At 36.5% G+C, this 23228-nt stretch overlaps 1 protein-coding gene and 1 long non-coding RNA gene across 2 annotated transcripts in view; one reads left to right on the forward strand and one right to left on the reverse strand.

Annotated features, from left to right (window-relative positions):
* The window catches only part of NUF2 (NUF2 component of NDC80 kinetochore complex), a 29714-nt gene extending 14934 nt beyond the window's left edge, over window positions 1-14780 (reverse strand). The window contains exons 1-8 of the mRNA XM_030847425.2: window positions 14674-14780; window positions 11903-12020; window positions 11119-11261; window positions 9842-9916; window positions 8782-8858; window positions 8208-8269; window positions 2374-2471; window positions 1098-1171 (exon numbers count right to left, since the gene is read on the reverse strand). Of these exons, the coding sequence (XP_030703285.1) occupies window positions 1098-1171; window positions 2374-2471; window positions 8208-8269; window positions 8782-8858; window positions 9842-9916; window positions 11119-11241 (509 nt within the window). The 5' untranslated portion in view covers window positions 11242-11261; window positions 11903-12020; window positions 14674-14780. The remainder of the gene's footprint in view (window positions 1-1097; window positions 1172-2373; window positions 2472-8207; window positions 8270-8781; window positions 8859-9841; window positions 9917-11118; window positions 11262-11902; window positions 12021-14673) is intronic.
* A 164-nt stretch (window positions 14781-14944) lies between these two features.
* LOC132593613 (uncharacterized) overlaps window positions 14945-23228 on the forward strand; it is a 59606-nt gene continuing 51322 nt past the window's right edge. The window contains exon 1 of the long non-coding RNA XR_009559309.1: window positions 14945-15125. This is a non-coding gene — a long non-coding RNA (uncharacterized lncRNA). The remainder of the gene's footprint in view (window positions 15126-23228) is intronic.

Here is a 23228-nt window from a genome sequence, read left to right on the forward strand (position 1 = left end):
TTCTAACTCCACTCCTAATTTTAGTGCTGATTCCTCCACCTCTGCTCTGGCTCTCATTTTCTCACATCTCTCTCCTGTATCACCCATTTCTTCTGCTCTACTAATCCTTCCTAATAGCACTTACACATGTTTCAGTCTCTCCCCTATGAATGCTCTCAACTTTAGTTTTTAAAACATGGTATAGAATTGTTACTTTAATTTTCATTTCCTCGACTGCTATTGAGTTTAACGATCTTTACATATTTTTAATTAGCTATTTGTACTTAATCCTCTGTAAATTCCCTGTTTATAGCCTTTGCCCATTTTTCCATTATCTTTTTTCCTATCAGTTTGTAGGAGTTCTTGGTATATTAAGAATATTACATGGCCTTTGTTATTAAGATAGTAAGGCTTTGCAGCATATGTTGCAAATATTCTCTTCCAGTTTGTCATTTCTCTTTTGACTTGGTTTATGGTGAATTTACCATGTTAAATTTTAATATCTGCCTCCTACTCCCAGTCTTTTCAGCTTGCTGCTGTCTCTAAAGGCAATTTATGCCAGGACAGGCTAAAAAAGAGCTCTCACTTGAAACAGAAAAATCCAAAGACATCAACATATTAGAAGGGATAAAAATAAAAAAATCCTTTTGTTCAAAATCAATACATATAAAGCCAAGAAATCATAACCCTTGAATGATTCCTTCTCCTATTTGACCTTTGAGTCAAAAAACAAAACAAAACAAAACAGCAAACCTCTGTGGAAGGAATAAAAATTTTAACAGAATTAACTGATCTGAAGGAAAAAAGAGAATCCTGTCAGTTACTGCTCACCTACTAAGATAAATACCACTAGATATAATTTAGGAGAGTAACTAAGTTAATGGCTTTAAACATGTCTGGCTGACGCATTAACAACAAAAAAAAGTAGAAGAGTAAATTATGCACTAAAAGTTAGAAGAAAAGCTAGTTTTTCTTTTTCAAAAAAGGTAAACTTAAACACTCTGCTATTTAATAAGGAAGATAAAAGAGATGAAGTAGACTGTAGACTGTAAAATACTACTTACATTCATTTTGCATTTTGAAATTGCATTTATTTTATTTGTAAATCTCCTACTTACTCAAGTCTCTCCAATTTCATTATTGCCTCCTGGTGTGCAGTATTTAACTGCTGCATTTTGTCCACAGAAGATTTCTATTAAAGCAATTTTAACAATTTCATATTAGTGTTTTTCAACATAATCAGAGACATGTTTAAAAAAATATCTACCGGTACTGGCTACAAAATGCTTCCTCACTCTACAAATTTCACCATGAGAAATAAGAAATTTAAGAAAGAATTAGGCATTTACGACAAGTGACTTAGGAATTCCTTTACTTATTCAACACACAAATGTTGAGTTCTTACTACAGTCAGGCCCTGTGCTAAGTACCAGGAATAATTCCCAAGAAGACTAACTTATAGTTCCTCGACTTAAGTAGTTCAGTCTCCTTGATGAGTCAGAAAAACGAATATAAAACTACAAAACAACTTGTCATAGAACTGATTATAATGACAACCTATCCAACCTGGGCAATGTCTGGGAAGGTGTATCACAGAGGGTTCATAGAAATGATAGATGTCTGAGCCATGTCTTAAAAAAATGAAGTGAAATTAGCCAAACAAAATCGTGTGCTTGTATGTGTTGGCACATACATCTGTACACTTTGGAGAGTATGTGATGTTTAGGTGGTATAAGCTGAACATGATTTGTACAAGGAAATATTTATCAATGTAGCTCAGTCACTAAAGGCCTAATTCTCTGGTGTTACTCCGGTGCTTTTCTAAAAGTATGGTACCCTCAAACTGTGGACAGATGGGAACAAATCACACAGATGACCCATAATCTTTCCAAATTCCCTAAATTGTTGATGAAATGAGTTTCTATCTGTTAAAGTGATTTACTTGAACTGAATCTTATAATGCAATGTCAAGTAAGCATGATAAACAGAACAAAACACCTAATTAGGCTATTATTTAGAAAGCAAATATAAACGTCAAATATCTCAATTATTTAAAGAACACTACATTATCTATTAAACTTCAAAGAAAAGGAATGGGTTATCACTATTCTCTTCCCTTACATTTCCTAATAAAGGAAAAGGAGTCTCAGCTACAAAATTTAAACAAAAACCCCAACTTCTCCCTAATGATACCAAATATAGAAGAAAATCTCATTCTGAGATCAGCTTACTAAAATCTGCAATTTCATATGAATATAATATTGATATGTAAATTTAATTCTAATGGCCATAAAACAATTAGGTATCTGTGACAACCATTTCAAAATAGATTAGTGGTGCACAAATGATGTTATTGATCTGGTATGTGACCCAAAAAATACACTTAAATCTTACATATTGCCAAAGAAACTCCATGTATGTCTCACGGCATGCTTCTCTGAAGTGAATAAAGTTGATAATGCCACTTAAAAACCGACTTGTCCGTTTTGCCTCTAAAATACAAAGAAAGACTCCTTAAATAAATCTTTGAAACAATATAATACAAAAGTGAAAATTTATCCTTTTTCCACTATATATTCCGTTCACAGTTACAGAACAAAAATATGTGTTTGCTAATTAACCAAAGTGAAGAACTGCTCTAACTTGATGATCAGAATTATCTTAACCAAAAAAAAAGCACTTTGACCATGAAAGAACAACAGAGACCAACCAGATTTACTATCCCATCTTAAACAACCAGAAAACCGGACAAAATATATAAAACAACAAATTTTAGACACTGAACAACAAGCAATATAGGACAGCAATCCACAAGAGAAGTAAATGAGGTGAACCCTATTAATGAATGCACTAGCCCACCACTTAAGGGAATTTTCAGGCTGTAAACCAGGGAGGTAGAATATAAACAGAACTCATGGGTTTTGCTGAGTCATGAAGATAGAGTTCAGAGTTTGGAGAGACCAAAGCAACTATAATTTTTAGAGTCTGAAGAGGCCAAGGCAACTAGAATTTATAAAAACTCTATCTTCTTGATTCAGCCTTTGAATCCATTCAGCCTATGAATATATTCTATAAATATATTCCATTTGTTCAGGAAGGTAGAGAAAAGCATTAGCATTATAAGCAGAGAAAGGGAAAACCTGAATCAAATTTTACAATTGAAAAATAAAATACCTGAAATGAAAAATGCACTAGATAGGATTAAGAGCAGATTAGACATACAGATGAAAGGATTAGTGAAACTGAAGACATAGCAATAAAAGCTATCTAAAATGAAGGCCAGAGAGTAAAAAAAGAATAGAGAACTTATGAACTAAGGGACAATATCAAGCAGCATAACAAATGTGTAACTGGAGTCCTACAAAAACGAATGGCAGAAAAAACTTTTATAAAAGCTAAATATTTTCCAAATTTGATAGAAACTATAAACATATCCAAGGAAGTGAGCAAATCTAAGTGGGGGTAAAAAAATAAAATAAAATAAAATCACCAAAGGCACATTATAATCAAATTGCTGAAAACGTGTTATAAAGAGAAAGTCTTATTAAAAACAGCCAGACGGGGACTTCCCTGGTGGCGCAGTGGTTAAGAATCCACCTGCCAATGCCGGGGACATGGGTTTGAGGCCTAGTTCGGGAAGATCCCACATGCCGCAGAGCAACTAAGCCAGTGCGCCACAACTACTGAGCCTGCGCTCTAGAGCCCGCGAGCCACAACTACTGAGCCTGCGTGCTGCAACTACTGAAGCCCGCGCACCTAGAGCCTGTGCTCCACAACAAGAGAAGCCACCACAATGAGAATCCCACGCAGCACAACGAAGAGTAGCCCCTGCTCGCCACAACTTGAGAAAGCCCACGCACAGCAACGAAGACCCAACGCAGCCAAAAATTAAATAAATAAATAAATTTATTTTTAAAAAAAAAACAGCCAGAAAGGAGGAGAACCAAGAGAGAATAACTCCAGGTTGAGTAAGCAAGTGGTTTAGATTATTAACTTTCATATAGAAACAGTTGATGATGCCTTGGACTCACATGACACAGGGCAATGGAACTGAGATCCCTATTAGACGTGGGACTCTAGAAAGGCTACATCCTTAGAGAAAAGGTAGATTAAGGAAAGTAAAATTTCTCATAACAGTGCAGGGAAATGACAAAGTTACTAGTGGCTCAGCCTTGTCTCTAGTAAGGAAATAGTCTCCTCTGAGAATTCTAAACCTTGGGCCCATTGCCATATGGGTTTTTGGTTTAAATTAAACTATATATTTGACCCAAGAACTATCGAAATTAGGAATTAAGATAAAAAGTGGTCTTTAGCCAATGATAATCCTGGAATAACTTCCAAAAGCAAAAGATATCTCAGGAGGGATATGGCCTCAACCCCAGAAGCCAAAGAAGCACAGGACTATCCTGCTGAAGATGAGCTTAAATTTATAATCCAAAATGCACGTGTGTGTGTACACATGTGTGTTCGCACACACACACGAAACCGTCTATAATCAGTCTGTGGGGCACAGCTAAAGCAGGGCTAAAGGGAAATTTATTAGCACTAAACACCTATTTAGGAAAGAAGAAATATCTCAAACTGATGGCCTCAGCTTCTAACCTTTAAAAAACTAGGAGGAAAAAAAAAAAAGAAGAGCAAACCCAAAGCAAGCATGAAAAAAGAAGGAATAACAATAGCACAAAAACCAATAAAACAGAAAACAGAAATAAAATACATAAAATTCAGTGAGACAAAAATCTAGTTCTTTTAAAAGCTCAACAAAATTGATAAACCTCTAGCCAGACTGATCAGGGAAAAACAAAAGAGTGAAAAAACAGATTACTAATGTCAGAATGAGAGATGGGACATCACTACTAACCCCAAAGACTATTAAAATGATACGGGAAAATTAGGAGCAACTTTATGTTAATAAATTTGCCCGTTTAAATGAAATGGATAAACTTGCTGAAAAAGGTAGCCTACAAAAGCTCATTCAGTAGCTTTGGGAATAAACAAACAGCGTAGCCCTTCATTTATTAAAAAAAAAAATTGAATTATTAATTAATGTAAAACCTTCTCACAGAGAAAACTCCAGTCCCAGATGGATTTACTGGTGAATTCTACCAAACATTTAAGGAAGAAATAACACAAATTTACAAAATTACTCCTAGAAATGAAAGAGGGAATCTTTCTAAACTCATCCTAAGAGGCCAGCGATACCCTGATATCCAAAGTCTGTCAGTGCAGTAAAATTACAAAAAAATTACAGACCAGTAGCCCTTATGAACATCATCACAAAAACACAACAAAATATTAGCAAATCAAATCCAGCAATATATTAAAACACATAATGTATCATAATCAAATGGGGTTCATCCTGAATACAAAGTTGGTTTAACATTCAAAAATCAAACAATGTAATCCACTAGACTGAAAAAGAGAAACCACTTGATTTTCTCACTAGATGCAGAAAAGCCATTTAAAACAAGTCAACACCCATTCACGAAACAAACTAGGAACAGAAGTTGCTTACCCTGATAAAGGCAATCTAAGAAAATCCTAAAACTAACATTATACTTACTGGTGAAAGCCTAAATGCTTTCCCCTTAAGATCAGGAACAAGACAATGATGCCTGCTCTCACCATTTTAATTCAACATTACGCTAGAAGTCCTAGCCACTGCAGAAGGAAAGAAAAATAAGTAAAATACATCTAGACTGGAAAAGAAGTAAAACTGCCTTTGTTCTCAAACAATATGATTGCCCGTGTAGAAAACCCTAAGGAATCTATTTTAAAGAATCTACTAGAAATAAGGTCAATATATAAAAATCAATTGTTTCTCTACACTAGCAATGACCAATCAATCAGAAATTTAAACTAAAAGAAGTTTACAATATCCCTTAAAATTGAAGTACTTAGGGATAAATTTATCAAAATGTATATGACCTGTACTCTGAAAATTATAAAACACTGTTGTGAAAAATTAAAGACAACCTAAATAAATGGAGGGATATACACATGGATTAGAAGACCCAATATTATCAAGTTGTCAATTATCCCCCAAATGAACTATACATTCAAAGTAACCTCAGTCAAAATTCCACTAGGCTATGGGGAGTGGAGGGGGGATGAAAGTGACAGGCTGATTCTAAAATTTATATGGAAATACAAAAGACCAGAATAACTAAAACAATTTTGAAAAAGCGAACAAAGTTGCAGGACTTCCACCGTCTGATTTCAAGCCTTACTATAGAGCTAAAGTAATCAAGGTAGTATGCTTGGTGTAAAGACAGACATATAGATCAATGGAGCAAAGAATGAAGCCAGAAATATACTCATATATATATATATATATATATATATATGATCATTGACTTTTTAAAACAGAATTCTTAGAGCACTTTAGTTCACAGAAAAATTGAGCAGAAAGTAGTTTCCATATACGCTATGTCCCTGTACACGCACAGCTTACTCCACTATAAACATCCCCCACCTGAGTGGTATATCTGTTACAAAAGATGATCCTACACTGACACATCATTATCAGCCAAAGACCATAGTTCACATTAGGGTTCACTCTTGGAGTTGCACATTCTATGGGTTTTGACAAATGTATAATGACACAATAGTATCATACACAATAGTTTCACTGCCCTAAAACTCCTCTGTGCCCTGGCTATCCATTCTTCCCTCCCCCAGTCCCTGGCAAACAATGATCTTTTTACTATCTTCATAAGTTTTGCCTTTTCCAGATTGTCATAATTGGAATGGTACTGTAAATAGCCTTTGCAGATTGATTTCTTACACTTAGTAATATGCATTTAAGATTCCTGCATGTCTTTTCATTGCCTGATAGCTCATTTATTTATAGCACTGAATATATTCCCCTGTCTTGATGTACTAGTTCATCCATTCACCTACTGAAGGACATCTTGGATGCTTCTAAATTTTGGCAATTATGAATAAAGCTGCAACAAATATCTGTTTGCAGGTTTTTGTGTGGACGTGAGCTTTCAACACTTGGTATTTGGGTAAATACCAAGGAGCATGACTACTGGATCATACAGTAAGAATACATTTAGTCTTGTAAGAAACTGAAAAGTGTCTTCCAAGGTCACTATACCACTTTGCATTCCCACAAGCAGTGAATGAGAGTTCCTGTTGCTCCATATCCTCATGAGCATTTGGTATTGTCAGTGTTTTCGATTTTTGCCATTCTAATAGATGTACAGTGGTTAATCAATTACTTTTGACCAAAGTGCCAGGGTAATTCAATGGGGAATGGATAATCTTTTCAATGAGTGGTGCTAGAATAATTTTATAACCATATGCATAAAGGAAAAAAAACGAACCTTGACCTTTGCCTCAGATGATATACAAAAATTCAGGCATTAAACAATAATAGCTGAAACTACAATACACTTACAGCAAAATATAGGATAAAATTTAGCCAAATAAATCCTTGAGGCCAAGATTTCTTGGTAGAACACAAAAAATAGTTTTATGAATGACAAAAGAAAAACAATGATCAATTAGAATATTCAAAATTGAAATATATTTTGCTTTGAAAAGACATCTTTTCAAAGATGTCAGGGAACTTCGGGGGGTCATGATTGTGGCACTGGTTATATAACTGTATATATTTGTTAAGATTTATTCAATTATGCATTAAAATTGGTGAACTTTTGTGTAAATTATATGTCAATAAACAACAACAAAAAAAGGAGCTCCAAAAGAGGATAAAAAACAAATTTTTAAATAGCACACCTAATATCTTCCAACATAAGATAACCTGATATATAAATACAAAAGGGTCAAATGAATAAACGGACACAAAGTTAGGAGAATTTTACATTTTAATATAATATCACGGCTATTATCAGTGTGAAAAGGTACTTTCTTCATGGTAAAAAGTAATTACTACATTTGATAAAACTGGTATAATTAACCCACTATGCAACATCATAGCTTGCATATTATTTGTATTCATATTCTCAAATTTACAGGACATTTTTCAAATGTAAGGAGTTAAGAAAAACTAATCAGAAAAACAGCTTTTCTGTGGCTTTACAAAGGAAAAATTTCCAATAATAGGATATGAAAAAATTCATCCTTGAGAATCAGATATACTTTCTAAATCCAAGTTCCTTGAAGTCTTTTCTCTCTTTTTTTTCACATTTATTGATGGAAAGGTAAAATGTTAGATTGAAGCCAAACGTTAAAAATTGTTTTAAATTCTCACTTACTTGGATATAGAATATCAGCAATCTCGAAGTCATTCACCCGACAGATGGGCAGAAATGAGTCCCTTGAAGATAAAGTGGAGCAAGCATATTGAAAAGTGTACTGTGAATTACATACTAAGCCAAAGGGCATAAACATCTTATTTTCAAAAAGATTTCTGGATATATTTCTCAGTATCAAAGGACCAAGTCAGAAGTCTACTACAATATATAATCCTACAGCACTGAAATCTACTTTTTCTGTATATTACACAAATATTCATGTAATACCAAGGTATCGTTATAGATTCTAATAAACAACTCACACTCTTTGAGGTACTAGGACTCTCTAAGAATGCAAAACCCTCCAACAATTTTAGACTCACAATATCTTAATACATCAGTTGAATGAACTGAAGGTGCCACAGGTGGAGGCAGTTAGATGTGTTTGCTGAAAATGTACAATCTTGGATATTTATGGGATGGATTGGAAAGAAAAATAGTAGAAATTCCCTCCCAAAGAAAATCATGTCTTTAAGAAAGCTGAATGTAATGTAAATACGAATGTGGACTAAGAAAATAATGACTCTTTACTCACAAATTAATAAACAGATTGCTGACTGGTAAGAAGCCTTCCATTATATGTGGATACATGACTTCAGAGTTCACTGGCATCTAAATGTAATAAACCAGAAGATCTAAGTTACACATTGATTAGACAAAATGAGAAAAATCTTCAACCTCAAGAAATCTTAATCATAGATTACAATCAAAATATATTAACTTATTATCATTAATTTAAAACAAACAAGCAAACAATACAGATCCTGGCACAAAACTAGAGTTGTCATTAATATTAATAATGCTAGGTTCACAGTCAGTGCTCAATAAAGACTTTTTAAATGAATTAAAAAATAAAGGGGTTATACTCCAATAAAGATGTTAAAAATAAATAAATAAAGGGGTAATGGTTAGCATTTACTAAATATCAGGTACTATGCTAAGCATTTTCAATATATTCTTTCTTAATTTTTATAACCACAGTAGGACAGAGTACTATCCCTATTTTATAGACAAAGAAACTAAGCTTTAGCAAGGTTTCATAGCAAATAAGTGACAAACCCTCTGATTTTTAAATAATATATAATATTGGTGAGACTCTACAGATATTACATTTTTGTACATCTTCAGATGATGCCCTGATGATTTAACAACAACAGCAAAAAAAGATTAAGAAAAATAATCTTCCTACTAGAAATACCTAATTTGCTAAAAGCTCAATTGCCTTATTTCAATTGTTTTCAATCTTAGTGTGTATCTCCTACTCTAATTTGGGAGTCCTTACTGAGAAGAGAACAGTATCTGTAAAGACTTCGTTGTTGCTTACTATAGTCTCTGAAGACAAACTGTAAATCTGTCAATAACTGCATAGCATCAATAACTTGTGTCATTTAGGTCTTTAGTAATAGTTTTCATCTTACTAAAGCTATCAGTATAGGCCATTATTATGCCTAAGATTCCCGTGTAAGTGACATTAATTTTAAATAAGCCTTGATTTTGTTAAAAATAAAGTCAATAACTTCCCGTCCTGAAAACCAGTACTCGATGTGAGCACGAGAAATGCAGCAAAAAACAATTTTGCCTCATCTTAAACCCACCATGTAAAAATGCTCCAGTCGAATTCCATATACTATCTGTAAAGCTCTCATGTAGATCATATGCAAGACTTCAGGCTACAAGAGAAAAATAACTTTTAATACTCTGTTGCACCACTATCACCATTACTGTCCAATATTCTAGTAAATGGATACAAAGAAGAAAAGAGTGATAACATTACTCCATTCCCCTTGAAATATTTCTTAATTTTTCCAAATTTTAAAACACCTTATATACTTATCAGTTTGCTCACATGTGATAAGTGTCAATAAGATCAGTTGTTTAAGCTTATATACAGAATGTTAGCAAGTATATTCAAATCCAGTCCAGGCAATCTATCCACATTAGGGAATGGAAGATGGGTTAGTCTTTCAGAACAGGTTGTCAGACATATGACAAAAATAATGAGGGTGTATTTTTTTAAAAAGAACATGGGAAACCTTGTTTGATGCCTCAGATGTTAAGGCTAAGATGCCTTAGCTGTTAAAGTGACTACTATGATCCAGGAGGTATAAATTTAATAGGATAGTATGGGATTTTTAACTTTCATCTTCTAAATCAGTGGTTCCCAAATGCTGGCCTATACAACCTGTTCTCATCCATATACAAGTTCATTTATTCTGAGATTATCTGTTCTATTTTAAAGAATTAAAGAGGCATCAATATCAAAAAGTTTAAGTTCTACATCATTAAACCAGGTTTTATTATGTTATCACTTCAAGATGAACACAGGAAACTGGAAGGAGACTTTGGGATTTTCTGTGACACATGAATAGTTCTTTTTTGCATTTAATAACTAAAGATACAAAGAACAGTGTCTGTCAAAACAAGTCAATTCCCCCTTGGGGCACAATGCAAGAAAATTAATCTGTAAGCTTCCAAAGAAGACTGTTTCTAAGCACTTTTTCTGATTGGAAACCACTTGTGGAGTTAAGTTCCTTCAAGCTTTACCAATAAATGATACCCTCAGACCACTATTCCGATAATGAAAAGTTTAATATACTTTAATATGCCTATGGTTTAGAAGTTTTTTTTTCAGGGCGGGGGGGAGAAAACAACCATATTAAAGATTTGAATTCCTAATGGGAATGTAGAAGTTGCCCCACATATAAACTTAATGTTATTTTAAAATTACACTAGGTGAGAGAGTTTCTCTGGATTAAGATGACTAGTCTATATCAAATAGTAATATACATGTCTTTCTCCACATTCTATAGACCTAGTAGTTTAATTTCTTTTCAAATAACGTTAACCACATGCAAACACAACCACATTTTACCTTGGGATTTGGAGAAAGATCATTCTTGGAGAGGTTTTTACCATCAGCTCCTGTTAAGATTTTGTTTCGAATATGAACCACAATTTCAGCTACATTATATCTGGGGAAAGACAAAGTTTCCATCTTGGGAGTCTCCTGTTAGTCTGAAGGAATTGAAAACAAAGATCAGAAACATGGCACAACTAGCAGTTTTCATTATCTAGAAGCTGATAAATATAAGGACAAAATTAACCACCCAAGGTTGAACTATATTCATAGTAGTGTTAACTACCACCAAATCATCAAACATCCTAGTAAGATAACATTAAAGACAAATATATATATATATCTATATATATATATATATATATCCTAAAATAACTTTTATTCTAAAGCAACACAGTCATTTTCTAGTTTTCCTAATGCTGTTTTCTTTCACATGGGAAAGAAGACAGGTTGAACAGACAGATGAGAAACTTCTTTAAATCTGGGGGGCACAGAATTTAATAAGATCTATCCTGAGAATTAATCCTCAAAGCAAGATATATAGGCAACACTATCAGCAGAATCTATACACAAACAACAGCAAAACAGCATAAATAATAAAACTGTACTCTGATTTAACATTCTATTCAATGTACACACAGTGAGATGATTAATAAGGTTTGAGATGTAAGTAGGAAGAGAGAGAAAAAAAAACAACTGTAATTGGCAGGAATTCCAATCACTAGGGTGAGAACTTGAAAAATAAAATAAAACAAAAAACCATTTCCCCTAATGTCCTTAGATAGTAAAATATTCCCACCTGTGTTCTCCTAGAGCAGTAGTTCTCACAACTTTGGAGACACTTTTGGTTGTCAGGACTAGAGTGAGGATGCTACTGGAATCTGGTGGGTAGCCGGCCCAGAATGTTGCTAAACATCCTGCAATGCATAAGGGGGCCAATCAACAGCGAAGAATTACTCAGTTCAAAATGTCAATAATGCTGAGGTTAAGAAATCCTACCCTACAGCTAGCACTGAACTCTGTTATAATACTTGCCACAGTGTATTGTGATAATGTTTATAGAACTCTGGCACTGCACTGTGAGCCAACAGTAAGCTAAGACACTTTCATTTTCTCCGTATCTCTAGCTATGCCTAACAGAATAGCAATAGTAACAGTAGTAGTAGAAGCAGCAGCAACAGAAGCCACTTTCTCCACCACTCAGTTAACAATACTTGGTTCATTACTTATGGATCTCCTACTCTCTAGGGAAGCAGTGTGATCCCAGAGATACAAAGTGAATACACTCACTTTTGCAAACAAACTGAAATGACCCACAATTCTGGAAATCTATTTCTTTAGGCTCCTAATGTTTCTCCGAATGTCAGGGTTAAAAGGCAGCCTTGTCAACTTTAACCACTGACAAATGCAGGAAGCCATTCTAAAAGATGATTAACAAATAACTTCTCAGTTCTGCTTAAACACTTGCAAACATCACAGAATTCACTGTCTCAAGGAAACTTTCTGTCTACCTTAGTATGTCTCTAATAATCAGATAACTCTCTCTCATACTGTGTAGAAATATGTTTGTTGTAACTCTTACCTTCTGGTCCTACTTCTAGTCATTGCAACTACATAGAATATAATAATCCTTGTTTTTATGACTCCACTTTCAAAAACATGAAGAAAGCTATCATATCTCTGCTTAGCCCTGTCTTGTCTAAGGTAAGTATAATTTAAGAATAGCCACTCCTTTTACGACTTTGTTTGAGAAAGTTTACGATTCTACTCACTTTCCTCTAAAACTGTTTTGTCAATGTCTTCTTAAAGTGTAATGCTCAAATTGAACACAATACTCCAGATATGGTCTGCTTAGGGCAGAATATCAACACAGTTGATGATGGTCACTGCTGATCTTGTGCTACTATAACACTTACAGACAAATATATATATGTGTGTGTGATTGACTGAAACTCCCAGAACTTCTTCAACATAGCCCGCTTCTCCATGAATTCTTACATCACTTCGTAGCCAACAAGCCAGGACTTCTCCATGTTCTTTTTACATAATTGATTATTTGAACCTTAAGCAAGGATTTGCATTTCCTATTATTGAATTTCCCATTATTCCTATTTCCTATTATTGAATTTTGTAATTTGCATTTCCTATCATTGAATTTCCTATTATTCCTACTTCCTATTATTGAATTTCATAATTCCAAGCTTTCCTTCTACAGCCAGAATGTTTTTGGATCCAGATTCTCACACCTCATATATTATATGTCCTTTTCAACATAAATATGCATTCTATGTTTTCACCTAGGTCATAGATTTAAAAATCATCAATTGCCCAAAGACTGCAGAAAAAGTCAACTTTCCAAAACAAACTATATCTGGATCAGAGATGATCACAATAGAGAAAGAGGTCTAAAATATCTTCATTAATTATTATCGCACATCCCTCTCTTCTAAAGTCTTGCACACTGTGCTATCAGATGAATCTGTGTAGAACACCAAATGCATCATGTAACATCTTTACAAAAATACTTTAATTACTCATCCTACCTACCACATCAAATAACCTAATGAATTTTCTGTTACAAGTTAGTCTCCTTCAAGACGTTTCCCAAACTTCCAATGTTTCCTTTTGGAACCACCTCCTATATCCAAATTCTATCTTTCTTTGATAGTACAACTTCAGTTCCAATTCATTCACGTGTGTGTGTAGAGAGGGAGGGAGTGTCGGACAGAGGAGAGGGAGAGAAAAGGACAGAGGGGAGAGAGGGAGAGAGAGGCCTTTCAATACAGTTTGAGCTCTGGTGGGATAAAGTATGTAAGTGACCTAGTATATGTAAAGTGACCCTCAGATCGCCTACCAAGTAGCAGGCACTTACTACTAATTACCCCTCCGTTCCTCATTTATTTGCAACACCATGATCCTGTACACAGTAGGTATTGAAAGAATACTGATTAAATTTCAGACACTTCATTTTTCTAAAATAAACTAGATCGTGGAAATCAAAATCCCAGGAAGCAGAGGCTAAACAAAAACAAAGAGAAAACACTCAAAGACTCCCAACATCAAAAAATTAAGTAAACAGTTTCCTGAACTCATCAGGGAAAATGATCGTGCCACGCATGCAAAGCGCCATGCATACACCGCTCTCTTCCTCTGACTTTTGGATTAAGTATGATATTTTTGCCTTTTGATTTTTGGGTTTGACTTTAGTTAAGAGATGTTTGAGCAACGGAGACTTACCTACAAAGACAGTGGACCAGCATCTGCAACCCCATAATCTTCTAAATAACTGGGTTAAAAATATACACATACAAGATTTAACTAACCAGCTGCACCTCGTTTCTTTTCCCGTAGTCTATGTTGTACCAGCAAACACCCATTCGTTTCGTAGCAACTGGGCTCAGGTTGTTTGGGGGACTAAAATCCAATAAATACGATCTATGAGCTTTCCCCCACCTCCCAGGGGCTGGCTTCTCCAGCATCCTCCCCAGCTCTGCGCGTAACGAAAACACTGCCAGGCTCCGCGTCCCAGCTCCGGCCGTCCTCTGTCCGCGAGTGTCTGCGCTCACCTACCGCACCAGCCGCCCACAGGAAGGCTGCGAGTCCGCGGAGCAGCTACAGACGAACTCAAAAATCAGCGAACACCGACCGTTGTCACTTTTCAAACCTGCCGCCTCCTACTGGAACTCCCGCCCCGTTCCGCCCCGCCCACTGCCTGCCCTCCGCCGCGCCGGGTGCCGGTTGGGCTCAATAGACACGAGATGGCTGGTGCTGGAGTTGCGAGAGAGGACGCCGGGCTACGAGCGGAACTAGTTTTCGCGGAGTTGGAGTCTAGTCGGATCTAAATTCAGCAGGAAATGGGAGCGCCGCGGTTTGGGGGAGGAGTCCGAGGCTAATACGAAGTTTCGTGAGACCTTTGAACGGTTTTGGCGTCCGAGGTGAAGAGCGGAAGTGAATAGAGGGTTTCTGGAGACGAGCTAAACTCAAGGTGACAAGGGAAAGAGGACGTGGGGCAGTGGGGCCGGGTAAGTCATAGAGTCTCAGAGTAATAACACCGATATTTTTTGAGCGTTGATTGAGACGCCAGGTTCTGTGTTGGATGCTTATAGGCATTATCTCATTTAGACTTCATTAAAAAGGGAAAGGGGGCTAATAGATACTATCATCAAATGAGGGATTAAATCAGGGAGATTGTGCATCTGGCCCAAAGCTGTGCGCAGTAGTTCACAAGTAGCATAACCAGGATTTGGACACAGATCATCTGATTCTGCGTTGGTGAGCCCAACTTCAAGAGGTGGGAGCAGTCTTAACAGTTCATCTGGTCAAATCCTTTCACATTTACAGGCAAGAAACCTGGGGCCCAGTCCCGTGTCCTTTGTTCTCCCTCCCTTCATTCATCCCTCTACAGGAGCAAGGCACTCCCGGTGCTAACAACATTGAACTCTTCCCCAAATTTGCACATCCGCGAGTGAGTTGGATTCTTCAAATGATGCGTGGCACTTCATACCTGATCACAAGTCTGGGTCTTGCAGCAGAAGATACGACTGGCCTAATTGTCAGCGGGGGGAAACCATTTAGTTTTATTATGGCTTGGAGCCCTAGAAGCCGTAGTAGGACTTGCTTCTGACTGCAGTGTACAGTATTATCTAGTGAGGGTGGTGTATTGGATGGGAAGTCTGCACTGAATCAAGTGAAAAATATACTGGAAATACTATTGAAAGTACAAAAATTCTGGTGCTTTGTTGTAGGGGGGTGGTGGAGGCTATACCTATTGATATAGAAATTTATACCGATTTGAAATAAAAATACATTTCATATTCATTAGTTTAGGGCTTCCTTTTCCCTTTTCTATGTCCATTTACCGATGTAATTCTCAAAAGTCAGAATCTAGTAAAACTCAAAAGTGAGTTAGAAAATAGATTTTTAAAAAAATACTTGGAGTGAGGAGAGGAGAAAAAAAAGACCTTTCTCATTGGCACTTAACCAAATCAAACCGATTACTTGTACATGCGCATACTCCACTAGGCAGTATCTTCTTAGAGGCAGGGTAAAGGACCATAGCTAGCGTAATGACTGAGAGCTCAGCTCTTGAGTCAGAAAGAGCTGGGTGTAAATCCCTCATCACGGGGCATCCCTGGTGACGCAGTGGTTAAGAATCCGCCTGCCAACCCAGGGGACACTGGTTCGAGCCCTGGTCCAGGAATATCCCACATGCCGCAGAGCAACTAAGCCCGTGCGCCACAGCTACTGAGCCTGCGCCTTAGAGCCCGCGAGCCATGACTACTGAGCCCGCGAGCCATGACTACTGAGCCCGCATGCCACAACGGCTGGAGCCCGCGCACCTAGAGCCTGTGCTCCCCAGCAAGAGAAACCACAATGAGAAGCCCGCGCACCGCAGTGGAGAGTAGCCCCCGTTCACTGCAACTAGAGAAAGCCCGCTCGCAGCAACGAAGACCCAATGCAGCCAAAAAAATATAAAAAATCCCTCATCACACTGCTTACTATCTGTATGGACTCAGGCAAGTTGTTTAACCTAACTAAACTGGTTTCTGCATCTTTAAAGTGGCGATAATATCTTATTTATAGGGTGTCATGAAGGTTAAATGGATTCATTCATGTAAAGTGTCTGGCAGAATTGTAAGCACTCGATAAGTATTACCTGTTATTTTGACTATTATTATTTATACATTGTCCTAGTAAAATATCTTGCAAATGGTAAGTGCTCGACAAATGCCTGAACCATTGTTAAGAGTCCAGACAAGGAAAGCGTGACCTCTATGTACCAAGAATAGAATGGACCATATGGAGAGAGAAAAATGAGGTGAAGGAAGAGCAGGATGACTGTATTTACAATAAAATAATTGTTTCTTTGGTGGATAATTTTGCTGTAGATATTGCAAATTGATAGTTATATTAGAAGTAAAATTAAGAAAAAACGAATGGGTATTTATTCAGATTGGCTCGATGATAAGGGTAGATTTGATTTTTCAAAATTGAGTTGTCTGTTACTGGTCATTGTGAATTAGAGGGCAGAAATCCAGAAATCCCAGCCTAAACTTTCTAGAGTTTTGTCATTATCCATAAAGACATTAACTACAGCAGAAAATTAGATTCCAGTACTCTTTATGGCTGTAGCATCTTTTTTCCCCTGGACCTATATACCCTCACATGCTCTATATCTGCTCTTATATTTCATTTTCCCTGTCAGCTCTCCTGCCATTACCTCCCTTCCCAGCCTAGACTGCATGGCTTATCAACATCCAAACTCCCTGCATCCCTTGCCTCTGACCCCAGTGCCTGTCAAAATCCCCGCCCTGAATCTGTCCCATAAATCCCCAGCTGGACACTCTGGAGAAAATCACACAAAGTGATGTACAACAGGTTCTTGGTCTGCAGCTTCAGCTCACCCCCAATTCTTGACACTCCTTTATCATTTGTCAGTTCCCTGTCTTATAACTTGCAGTGATTTCTCATAACTACCTTCGTCCTCAGTTTCAACTTCTCTTTTTATTCGAAGGTGACTAGAGTAGTGTAAAAGATATTTTTCAAGCACTTAACACACATTCACATGCATCTGTGACCTTTATGCCAGTTTCTTTTCTAATTTTAATTCCATGTTCCTTTTCTAGATTGCACTTTAGATCCTGGATGACAGACCTGTAAGGACTGAGCAGACCTTTGACTGACAAGATGGGATGCTCAGTGAGACCATGGCAGCCTGCAACTAGGACTTTATCTTTAATTCAGGTGGCGGTCCTGTGGTAGCTAGTGCTTTGGGTTAAAACTTTTTAAATCTCTTTTTTAAGTGACAAGAATTCCAGATTGTTGTTTCTGCTTTGTTTTAAGTGGGTCAGTGAGGATGAACAGTTGATTCACTTGGTCTAGTGTGGTAGGAATAGATAAAATACTCAGACTGGGTCCTACACCCTCCTTGCCATCAAGAACCCACTTATTTGAATATAGAGATTTCCCAGGGGCCACAGACATTTCCAGCAACCTCGTTCCCCGTTAACTGAGAAAATTCAAGCCATCATGCAGCATATTCCTTAACTTCCTGCCCACCCATTTCCCTTACCACCACATTTATCTGCCTCTCTCTTATTGATCTCAGAAGATGAATAGTGCCTACTTCTCCTGTGCTATTGATCAGTGCCTCTTTCTAGACCTCTCCGCTACATTTGACACCATTAATCAGACCCTCCTCGAAACCTAAGTCCCTTTGCTTCTCTCCTGTATCTTCTGCCTATCTCGTGCTTCTTAGGGGGCTCTTTCTCTGCCTGCCCTTTATGCAGTATAAGTTTCAACTTTGAGTTTTCTTTTTTTTTTTTTTGCATAAATCTTCTCCTTCAGAGTACCATCCATTCTCATTGTTTTAATCTATTTGCTCAAGGATCCAAAAACTACTGCTATCTCTGACTTCCTCCTTGAGATTCAGATTTTTATTTTCTTTCCTACTAGCTAGATGCATTTGGGAGGGCTCGTGAGCCATTCAAATCCTAATTTATCCCTTTCTTTTTTTCAACTGCCCAATCTATCTCACTGTTGTCTCCAGCCTTACAACCCTTACCTGCATCCCCCACTTTGTCTTCTAAGTAGCTGCTGTAATGATCAATCTTAAATGTAAATCTGACTATTTCACTGGTCTGGTTAAACTTCTACAACCCCTCCCCCATCACCTCCAAGACAAAGTCCAACTCCATAGCCTGCACCCTGGGACCTCCATGATCTTGCCACTGTTTATGTTTCCACTGTCATCTCCCATCACACCCATTTCCCATTCATGAGGCTGTTTTATACTTTGAGACCTTTTCTTATTCTTGTTGACTCCGTCTGGACTGTCTTGATTTTCTTTGCCTGATCCCTACTTTCTTTACTTACTTTTCAGATGTCTTCTAAGAAGCGTTTCCCTAATCCACAGTCTGAACTAGTTGACTTTCCTTCTGACTTTCTAGGTATAGATTTATTCATTCAAAAATATTTATTGATCCTCTTATTTTATGCCAGACACTAAGCTAGGTACTGGAAGTATAATAATGAACAAGCAAATGTGATAATAATCAATCTAATAATTGACCTAATAGATCTTATATTCTCATAGGGAAGGGAGAAAAGTAATTAAAAAAAAAATTGTGGTTTAGTCTGAGTGGCTCCATGCAGGAGAATAGCTAGGAATTGGCCAGGTTAAAGGGTGGAGGGCAAGAAAGAGGTAACAACTGTGAAGGCCCAGACATAAGAGGAGAGCACAGCCTAGGAACAGAGATTCTAGACACAGGGCTGGGGAGGTAAAGAGGCACCAGATCATGAAGAGTATTACTAGTCATGTTAAGGCATTTGGACTTCTTGAAAGTAATAGGAAGTTTGAAGGGCTTCAACAAGATTAGGTTTGTATTTAGGTGATGACTGGCTGCTATGAGAAAATAGAATTGAAGAGTGGCAAGACTGAAGGAAGGAAAACCAGTTACGACCTCATTGTAGTAATCCAGGGGAAAGAAGACAGTAGCCTATACTAGGGTATTGCCAGCATGGATGGAATTCAGGAAGTAGAAGTGGCAGGACTTGGTGACTGAATTGGGAGGGCAGAGGTGAGAGAAATCAAGGATAGAGTTCCATAAACAAGTTTTCGTGAGGACCCTATTTGCTATCATATGTTCATGGCCTAGACGTCGTTAGACATTGTAGATGCTTGATAAATATCTGCTGAGTGAGAGTTTTCTGGCTTGAGCCCCTAGATAAATGGGATGCTATTCTCTGATTTAGGAAATATAGAGGTGAACTCATTTTGGGAGGTGACTGATGATTGAGTTTTGGACATGTGTAGCTCAAGATGCCTGTGGGAGATACACATGAAAATGATAGATACAATGCGATTGGGAGAGATCTCACGTGTATTCTTTGTATACTGAAAAAAATAAAAGTTTATACTTTATTGAAATGATCAGTTTTGTGTCTGTCTCCACTATTGCACAGGGCTGATGCTAAATGACTTGATTCCCTAGCACCTAACACTTGTGTCTAGCACAAACTGGGTACCCAGTCAATGTTTTTTATTGAATTGAACTACTCCTTTTTAAACATGGTCCATCTAACAGGAGAAATTAGTAATAGTAGTAGCCTCTGAGGAGGGAGACTGGGGCTCAGAGTGAAAAGATTTTCTTTTTATTGAATATACTTTGGTTCTTTATACTTTTCCCCCATGTGCTTATATTTCCTATGAAAAATAAAAAGATGAGAAAGAAGTGTTCTATTTGTATGAACTTTATACTGAAAACTACTCCAACTATGATCTGATTGGTATAGAGTAGAATAGTAATGATATCTAAGGTCATACTAGCATTTTTTGACGACATCACATTATCAGTTGGTTTACAAATTTGATGACTATCATTGATGCCATTGTTCAATTCACTTACGCAAATAATTAATATTTATTCATGTCTTAAAAATAATGACCAACCATGAGTAGCAGGCTAAAGTGAAATTATGAACACATACTTTATATTAAGGGCATCAAAAAATCTTTGAAACGATGTATCGTGAGGGATAGGTAAAACCTACTAAAGCAACTGAGTGGCATAGTTTTACATCTGCCTAACAATTCATGTGAGAGGAAACAGCATGCCTGTTTGACCTGGCAGCTAACATTTATTGCTTGCCAACATTACAAGTAGTATCTAATATGCAAAACCTTTATTTACAAGTGTTGGAATATCCTTTACACATCTTAACTGTAGTTAATTATGAATGAATAGGTAAAAATGCTTTTATATATTTGTGAATTGACATTCTAGTGTATAATTTTATTTAAAAGGTTGGGGTTATAGGTATACTGAAGATGCACTAATATTTAAAGTGGTAAATTCTAGTAACATTTTTATTTGCACAGCATATTCACTGGGTGGCGCTATTGTATTAATGTTAACCTTACACAATTTGGAAGTTCTGTTTCATTTTCCTTTACATAAGTAAATAGAATTAGAGTGATAAACATTGAACACAATGTTCTAGGTGGAAAAAATTAGATTCTGAATTTATTGGCTTTAAGATACATGTTTAGAGTTCAGGCTTAAGACGACAAGCAGCATTGAATTCAAAGTAGCTGTCTGCTTTTTATTACCTTTTAATCATTCTAGACCTGTTAATCTACTTCATTCCTCAGCTGTGTTCATCTTTGTTAGTAGATTTGGAAACTGAGCTATACATTTGAGGTACTGTAAACAGTATCTTTGTTTTGGATTCAGATGAAATTTTCAGTTTGAAACCATAAAATATATATCTTTTGTTAATTTGCGATGAACTCTAAAGCAGATTTAAGGAAGCAAAAATTTGGTATGTTATATTCTAACCTCCTAGTATCCTATCCCCAGCTTTCACATCAACCTATATTATTTTAACATAGTATGGAGAGCCTTAGGAATTAATAGCCCAAAAAGTTGGATATTGATAAAAATATTTGTCCAATGTGACTTTTTAAAATGCAATTTTTATTCCCTGGGTATGACCGATTTTGGTATCATAATATTCTGTGGTGTTTCCAGTTATTTCAAAGGAGTTTAAAAGATTCTCATGGGGGAAAGTGTTAATGAATGCTTATGTTAAAATTAATCATTTATAACAAATTTTGGAAAAGGAAGTTAAAAACAGAACCAATAATGACAGAGTATCACAAATCAGAAAACTCTGGAGATAACTAGTTTTTTTTTTTTGTCTGAGTGTTAGTGTCATGTTGTCATTCCTATAGATTCTTTTTTACTAGTGATTTCTATTATCTAGAGTAAATCTTCTAGTATGGACTTTATTTAATGAACCCTTAGAAGGAAATAACTTCTGAGTTCTCAATATCTTTTCATAGCCCCTAATCCCGTTTTCTCTCAAAAAGGAGACTGTATCTGAGTGTTTTATCAAAACATTTCTACATTAAGTACCAAGTAAGAGTATCTAATTTCATCATTAGTATTTGAAAAAATTACCCTTCAGTTTTCACTGACTATTTATTAAGCAGGCAACCTGATAAACAGGTTGACCATATAAATTCAAAATTGATACCTGAATATTGCTCCTAAGATAACCCATTATGACAATTTCCATTTATATACCTTTTGCCTACAGTACTTAAATAATAATTCACATTCATAGAAGATATTCTAAGTGCTAGGTCCTCTCCATGTATTATTTCATTAATTCTCACAACTGCATGAAGTAGTTTCCATTCCCATTTTTCAGATGAAAAACCAAAACTTAACTCACTAAAGAAAACTTAATTTGCTTATAGTCATATATCTAGAAAAATGGAGCCAAAACTTGAACCCACGTAATCTAATTGGAGAAAGCTCTGTCTTTATCTGCTGTACTGTGCTACCTAATCTTGAACCCTGTAACTGGTAGGGACAGTGTTAATTTTGGTGAGCAGTAGACCCCTTCTTTTTATGTTCCTCAGGTTGTATCCCTGGGTCCTTCTAGGAAAGATTGTATCCCTAGATACCTTCCACCCTTTACCACCCCCCTACAATACTCACAAAATACCTATGAAGCCTTGAGCAGTTCTTTGGGGTGGGATTTAGTTGATTGGATTCTTTGATCTACTTTTCCCTTGTGTTCTAGGGATTATGTCCCCTTGTAGGCTTTTGGGTAGACTGGCAGCCTGCCTCAAAAGGGCATTCCAGGCCTTCAGAGATGTCCTATGTAGGTATTCTCACATTTCTAACCCTCATTTCCCACAATTTGGCAGCTTCCAGGGTCTCTCCCAGCCCTTATTTCCCTGGGACCTATGATCATTCCAAAGAAAAATAATAAAGTTCCAGGCTTTCTGTTTCTGCCTTTGTCTCAACAGGAAATTTCACAGCTATAGCCATTTGTTGGTTGTCATTTGCTTCTGGTTCTGCTCATTGATGCGGGCGCCACCAAAAGCTTTTTCGTGGAGTTAATATTAACTAAAACAACACATTTAATGCATTTACTCCACCCCAATGATTAATTTCCTTAGGAAAACAACTATTTGCTCTACATGAGAAATTCATAATCACAGTATTAACATAATTTTGACTTATTTCTTAGGAATAAACCAGACTATATTATGCTAGCAGATCATTCCCAACTTGAGTGACAATGAATTATCTCAAAATCACTTTATT

Source organism: Globicephala melas, chromosome 1 (assembly GCF_963455315.2).
Source record: "Globicephala melas chromosome 1, mGloMel1.2, whole genome shotgun sequence".
Classification (NCBI taxonomy): Eukaryota; Metazoa; Chordata; class Mammalia; order Artiodactyla; family Delphinidae; genus Globicephala; species Globicephala melas.